The sequence below is a fragment of the Dufourea novaeangliae genome, unplaced genomic scaffold, assembly GCF_001272555.1.
Source record: "Dufourea novaeangliae isolate 0120121106 unplaced genomic scaffold, ASM127255v1 scaffold479, whole genome shotgun sequence".
In the NCBI taxonomy this organism is placed as follows: domain Eukaryota; kingdom Metazoa; phylum Arthropoda; class Insecta; order Hymenoptera; family Halictidae; genus Dufourea; species Dufourea novaeangliae.
In genome coordinates, this window is record NW_015374390.1 from 68,699 (window position 1) to 76,115 (window position 7,417).

General features: G+C 34.1%; 1 protein-coding gene across 1 annotated transcript; it reads right to left on the bottom strand.

Moving 5' to 3' along the window:
- LOC107193011 (pyruvate kinase-like) lies at nucleotides 1-7,200 on the bottom strand. The gene is made up of 7 exons (XM_015582381.1): nucleotides 7,000-7,200; nucleotides 6,248-6,425; nucleotides 5,527-5,745; nucleotides 4,820-4,995; nucleotides 3,746-3,976; nucleotides 1,537-1,759; nucleotides 1-215 (listed from the first exon to the last, which is right to left on the bottom strand). The coding sequence occupies exons 1-7, from the start codon at nucleotides 7,198-7,200 to the stop codon at nucleotides 1-3; spliced, it is 1,443 nt and encodes a 480-aa protein (XP_015437867.1).
- Nucleotides 7,201-7,417: the final 217 nt, after the last annotated feature.

The window sequence follows — 7,417 nt, forward strand, 5'->3', positions numbered from 1 at the left end:
TTACCCGCAGGGCTGAAAATCTGGTAGATCGTTTTCTGTATGTTCAGACGTTACATAAACTACACGTATGGAATTCGTGAAGCCTGTTCCTTGTCGCGATTCGCTAAGTATAACGATTGCATCGCCTACCTTGATGTACTTTTTTCTTCGAAGAGAATCAATGCCACTTTGTATTCGCGCTTCCATGTCTTTACTCCAATCAGGTAACGGCTCATCTGTATTTACAGGTGCATAAAACGTAATATAAATTGTACTGGAGAATATTACAATTTCAACTGTTAATTTCGTCTTGGGCAGTATGCAGGATATCATAGAACAAGGGTGGCCAACAGTATTGTAAATCGTATATCATATCGTATATGTACCCTCACGAGCAAACTCGGCTTCCACTAGGGGAAAAAGTAACGTAGGGAAAAGTCCTCCTACCACTTGGTATCGGAAATTATTGGAATTCATGCCAAATTCACATTCAATTTAACATTCATATCAGTTGTTGAAATAAATTTATCAAATGGTGGGAGGCCCTTACCCTTCGCCATTTTTTCCCTTCGCGGAAGCCGAGTTTGCTCGCGGGTGTACATCCACGAGCAAAGTCGGCTTCCGTTGGGGGAATAGCAGCGTAGGGGAAAGGCCCCCCACCACTTGACCACAGAAGCCACTGAAACTTACACTACACTTACATGAAAGAACCGCATTCAGTTTAACATTAATTTCAGTTCCTGGGATAAATTTACGAAATGGTGGAAAACTTTTATTCTACGCCGCTTTTGTCCCTAGTGAAAGCGAACTTTGCTCGTGGGTGTACATGTAAAGAAAGTGTACTTTCGATTAGTCGATTAGTCGAATGCGCGGAGTCTCGCGCGAGTGCGACTGTAGAACAGTGTGTAACTGAAACGGCACACCGGCAAAGATTGAAGCAGAGTAGAATAGTTAGATAGAGTAATTAGTAGCAAGGATAGAAAATAGATAAATTAATTAACTTTAATTGTCGTTTTATAAGACAATTACTTCAGGGATTCAATTTATAATCAACTAGAATTTGTCTCTCTGAAACCAAAGTTTTTTCCATTATTTATTTACGTACATTTAGTTATTACATACACTATATACACTATATGTATACACTATATACACGCTCACCTGAAACCAAAGAAACGACAATTAAAGTTAATTAATTTATCTATTTTCTATCCTTGCTACTAATTACTCTATCTAACTATTCTACTCTGCTTCAATCTTTGCCGGTGTGCCGTTTCAGTTACACACTGTTCTACAGTCGCACTCGCGCGAGACTCCGCGCATTCGACTAATCGACTAATCGAAAGTACACTTTCTTTACATACATATATACATTTATAGTTCACGCTGGACGCATGTATGCGTCGATCGTCCGCAAATGGTTCATTTACATGTTTTTCATTACATTTAGCCATTTCTGTTCTATTACCACCAGTTTACCAAGTGTCTAAATAGACACTCACGAGAGATAGTACACGTACCAGGAATTTCATTTGAGTAAGGGAAAATGGTAGTTACTTCTGTAGTGAAATGGATGAAGCCCATAATATAATTGCAGCCATCTCGCCACAACTCCGTAACGTGTGACAGCCAAAATCGGGCACCGTGGATGATACATCGATAATATAGCAGCACTTTGACCAGACGTCGTTGTGATGATAATTGCAGAAGCATTTAATTTTAAGGACGTCTCAATTGCTCCTATAGCAATCGCGTGCTTAGGATCCAAAGGTATTGGCATCTGTGTTCGTATAAGGTGTATTAATATACAGGGTGTACGATCACAGGTGTCATATACAGGGTATTTCACGTAACTTGACCACCTTAAATATATCGCTTATTTTGTATGATAGAAAAAATATCAGGGGAGAAAAATATTCTGTTCGAAGGCGCCAATGCGGTGATGGGCCGAATTTTTTTCTCAAGGTTATTTTTTTCGAGATTTCAAGTACATCGAATTTTTTTTTAATGGGACTACATATTTTCACTACAACACTCTTATAGCATATAAAAAAAGAAATTGAACGAGGTGCAATATGTTGACTTTCACGTGACCTTTAGCGAAAAAATCATGAAATGTTTGTCAGTAAGCTCAGTACGCATTCGGGGACGGTAAATGAAGGAATTTCAATTTCATTGGAACAGTCTTTAGTTAAATCTTTATTTTAGAAGGTGTTCAAAGTGTTCACCATGAACCTGGATACATTTTTGGAGGCGGTAAATAAATTCTTGCTGTACATTTTTAAGTTGCTCTGCAGTAATTGATCTACATTCATGTAGAACCCTTTGTCACATATTTTCTGCCGATGAAAGGAAAATACGAATGTCTGTTTACAGGCACCAGGGACAATTACACGGTACACTGTTCCAATGAAATTGAAATTCCTTCATTTACCGTCCCCGAACGCGTACTGAGCTTACTGACAAACATTTCATGATTTTTTCGCTAAAGGTCACGTGAAGGTCAACATATTGCACCTCGTTGGATTTGTTTTTTTATATGCTATAAGAGTATTGTAGTGAAAATATGTAGTCCCATTAAAAAAAAATTCGATAACCTTGAAATCTCGAAAAAAATGACCTTGAGAAAAAAATTCGGCCCATCACCGTATTGGCGCCTTCGAACAGAATATTTTTCTCCCCTGATATTTTTTCTATCATACAAAATAAGCGATATAGTTAAGGTGGTCAAGTTACGTGAAATACCCTGTATTTTGGGGGTGATTCTATATACCAAAATAAAAAGTAAGAAAATCAAAAGTAACAAAATTGCCGTTGAGCCTCTATTTATTAATTACAAGCGTTTGAAAATTAGAGGGAACAAAAGGGCCTACAGTGCCGTAAGAAATGAATGACGTTCAGAAAACATACTTTATATTCAAACTGTGGAAATTCAACGATATCTGTCGGTGCTAGAAGTATCTGTGTCACCTTGAAAATTTTACAACACCGTTTCGAACGTATTTCTGTACGGATTTTAACAGCGTCTTCCATATAATTTAGTTTAATTGTGTTTGATAGCGTAGCACGTCGACGGGCGTTTTCACGGAATTTGTGACCTTACTAATTCTAAGATCTTTATGTGCGACCTCTTTATAGCTGCGTATCTGTAGATATCTAATACTTGTGTTTGTGTGCAAATTTTTCGGACTTTCGCCCGTGAGGATTTCGTAAAATAGGTAAGTTTAATGCTGTGTGTGAAGTTTCAAAGTGATACGTATACCCATAGCACTGACGCTATCGTCAAATTTCCCAGTTTCGATGAGTCGAATTTTTAAAAAAATGTCTACTTTTGTAAAAATGACGTACATTGGAAATAAAAAAATCGATTTTGGCCTAAATGTATTATTCAAAATTGTCTGTAAAAAAGAAAGTTTTTGAGATATCGAAAAAATGCTACGTACTTCCCCAGCCTTCTAGAATCTAGAAAATGAAAAATTTTTCTTTTGTGTTTTAGTTCAAACCTAGCGAGCGTGATCGACGCCACCGTGGAAACAGTCGGCCGAAAAGGTGTTTTTGTATGAAAAAAAAATATTTTTCTATATTGAATTTTATATGTATATCTATACGTCTGTTTATTGAATTTTTATTCTGTCTTCTTTTATCGAGCTCCAAATTGACACAGATTATTTTTTACTAATTGGAACTATTGCAGGAGCCGTCGCGAAAAAAAACCTTTAAAAAAGTATGTATCAAGAGTAAATAAGATGTACATAAGTATGTATACCTTGTAGCTGAGTTCATCAAAAATTTCTTTTTGCCAACGTGCGCTTTCTGCTTCTCTACATACAGCGTCGACATTATTTATTAACTCAGTAGTCTCCTTTTCATTTAAACTTCCAGTTTTAAGAAAAATAGCATCAACCCCATTCAGAACAGCGTTCGCAATTAAATTTACATCAAGTTCTGGTACTTTGTTCTTCAACACTTGGAAACTAAATATAATAGGTTTTCCTACCTAAATAACATAAATACATAAAACACATGGTTCCATTTACCAATAATACTTCAAATTGCTAGAGAATTTTTCTTATAAAATTCTTGTGTGTTAAAGCAAGTAGTTATCGTAATGTTTAGTTCCCTACTGAATTACATATACATATGTAAGTACATAGTATCTACATTTTTCATATTTCCATAATATTATTTTCTTTTCGTTTATTAATTTTTCCAAGGTTTCTGTATATTTGTTAATTATTAAGCAATTCCAATCTTTGAAAACAGCAAAATAGTATTTATGATCTCGATTAATAAAGTTCCTACTAAAACTGTATCGATTATAGTTCGGGTTGGAAACAGAATTTATTTTAACTGAAATGCACATGGTAATATCCTCGAGCGAAAATAATTTTTTGTTCAAACTATCATGAATTTGTAGAAAAGTAAAAACTACTAAAAACGTATCTGTTTGTTTTTGTATCAAAAACAGTTTGAAGAGGTGAAACGGCCCCTAAAATTTCGCTACTCGGAACATACTTTATCTGGTTACGTGTAAACAATAATTTTTGTATCGAGAAAATAAAAAAAATGTATTATCTGTGAATTTTAAAAAAAAACCTCTCCCTCTAAGAATTTAATAATTTTTTTTAAGTTATTGTAATATCATTATATATTACGATATTGAAGTTACTATCATTTTATCGCAATATAATTATAATTATGTGTATTCACCCCTTCAGGCATAAAACATACGTTAACGTACCATAATTTCAGGTCAATTTTACAATCACGCTGTGTCCCATTTATCATAAATAACTGCCTTTTCCTGATTCCTATAAGAGTTTAATAATCGAGTACTTACTTTCATACAGTTAGCAGTGAGTATTTTTTCTACAAGGAACAGTTTCTCCGGTCCTACATCAATCTCGATACTGGCTCTGTCAAGGAGAATACCGTCCGCTGCTTGCAAAATTTTGTGAAAATTGTGTAAACCTTGTTGCGAGGAAATCTTCGCGATAATACAGATTCTAGTAGTACCTATACAAATAATTAAGAAAAATTTCAAGTATGTACTTTGAATTTACATTTAACCTGGAATTTAAAATACTTTGAAAAATGGCTGTACGAAATTTTGTGTAATACCCTTAGGAAATATTGATTAGGATTTAAGGTAGAGTCACATGAGCATTACAGTAACGAATGTTAAATCGGTGCACTACACTACTAACAAGGAAAGTTATTCAGATGTTAAATTAGTTTTGACAAAAATAATGGTTGAAAGTTGCAGGACTCGATCTAAAAACTAAAATAAGTATCACTCGCCCAAAAATAGAAGGGTAAAACATAGATAGAATAAACAAATTGAACATACATATTATAGTTATTGGAAAATAAGCCATGAGAATAAGAAACTGCATGAATAACATCTGGAGTCTACTCATCGCTATTTTCGTTTGCCTCGATCGTTTTGCCTTTATAATACTACTCCTTATGTATTCAAGGGACAGAGTTAATACAACTGAAGAATTAAATTAATTATTGCGAAGGACACACTTGACGTACGCATACCCATTTGATTAAAGCCAGTTTTTACTGCTTCCACCATCTTTTCGTTTCGCGTGTGATTTACTATACAGAAGTCACATTCCAAAAATGAAGATAGCTGAATATGTTCCTCGTCTTTTTTCGACAGTTGTGGTAATGCAACGACACTATCTAATAATTGCACAAGTTTTTCATCTCTTACAATACCTCCTTTTAAAACTCTGCAGGTTATGAATCTACTACCTGAATTAAGAGAAAAGTTTGTTTATATGAGTTTCCACTGTTTTGATTTCTTAGATTTTATTTGAGTTAAAATTCCAAGAAATGAATATTTACACATACCACTGTTTACCGTGTATATACTTAAGTAAAAATCGCTCAAGTAATTGAAGTATGTATGTACTGTATTAAGTTTTATAGATTTTTTTATATACATATATGTGCACATTAAACATAGATTAAATAAAAAACTTTGGCGATAGGGGCGTATTTTTTATTCCCCTGTATCATGCAAATGGGTTAACCAAGAATATTAGACATTTCTGCAAACGGTATACTCATTCTTTAAGAAAAAAAGCTTAGAGCCGATATTTCTCATAGCATTTAGCGAGATTTGTATGAATGAAAATTAAATTAGATTTACAACATTAGTATTTTTATCTTGGATATCGTGCATTTTTCAACAGATTGGCGTGAAAGCTATTGGAAGAATTCTTCGGAAATTTCAATCAAAATAATAACTAACAGACACAAGAAACTTGTAATAATACAGCGCCTCTGTCGATGAGAATTTTGTCACCGGGTCGACATATTCGTGATAGTTCAGGGTAAGATACCCAAAAACAACAAGCACTTCCTGCACGTTTCGCAAGATCGTTAGTTACCAATTTTACTGTACGGCCTTCTTTTAACTCAGCGTATCCCTGTAAATACAAATAATTAAAAGATTTTCTAGTGAGAACGCTTAAGAAAATCTGTCACATTGTTCTATTTTTTTAAAGAAAAAAATTCTATTGTTTCGAACTGAACATAAAATTAAATGCTTCTCTTTTCAGCCTTATTTAGCCTGTTAGATCTACAAACTATTTTGTAATTGTTTAATTGATTGTTTATTTTCAGTACAAAACTATGTTCAAAAATAGATATGTTTGAAAGGATTATTAACTCTTTACGAACCCAAAATATTTTTGTCTTATTGTTATTCACTAGTATGTACCTACTTCTGATCAATTGATCTTCACGTAACTCTTTAACTGGTTCTGACGTTTAAGATAATTTTACAAGTAAAAAATATTGTAGGTAATTACCAGACTGAAACCTGTTTCTAAACAATTTACGCGGTGTTGTCGTAAAATGTATTTTTATTTCAAATAATCTGTGTCCTAGATTCGCTTTAATATGAACAATCAAAATATATGGTAATTTAACTCTGTATCGTTTCAGTTCTCTGCAACTGCAATAAAAATAAATTTATGGGATAGTAACTGAAAATCATACTATGCTTGTTTCATCTCCGTGGAATATACCCGTTCGTATTTCAGGACCTCGAAGATTCATTGCAACTCCTAGAGGGTAAATCTCACCCGTGAATTCATACATTCTATTCCCAGCGTCTCTGATAGACTGTACAGTGATTGCATGCCATTTCTCCATTTGATGGGACATGTTCAAACGAACGATGTTTGCGCCCGCCATCATCATATTAACGATAGCTCCAGGATGAGAATTCGTGACACCTACATTGAACGGTAAGAAAACATAGACAACAATGTCATACAACATAGAAGTAACCTACACGATAGAAACTTATTTTTCATAATAAGAGTGTCCCATAAGTGATAGTACACGCGAAAAGATGGTGATACGACGTGAAAAAATAAAATATAAGTGCAGAATAAAATTCTATCGCAACTAA

Excerpts from the sequence above, each read along its gene's own strand:
- LOC107193011 (XM_015582381.1), bottom strand. The coding sequence starts at position 7,200 with ATGATGGCGGGCGCAAACATCGTTCGTTTGAACATGTCCCATCAAATG. Across the intron at positions 4,996-5,526 it reads AACTGGCTTTAATCAAATGG|GTACTACTAGAATCTGTATT; the intron begins GTATGCGTACGT and ends TTATTTGTATAG. Across the intron at positions 1,760-3,745 it reads TTGATGAACTCAGCTACAAG|ATGCCAATACCTTTGGATCC; the intron begins GTATACATACTT and ends ATACGAACACAG.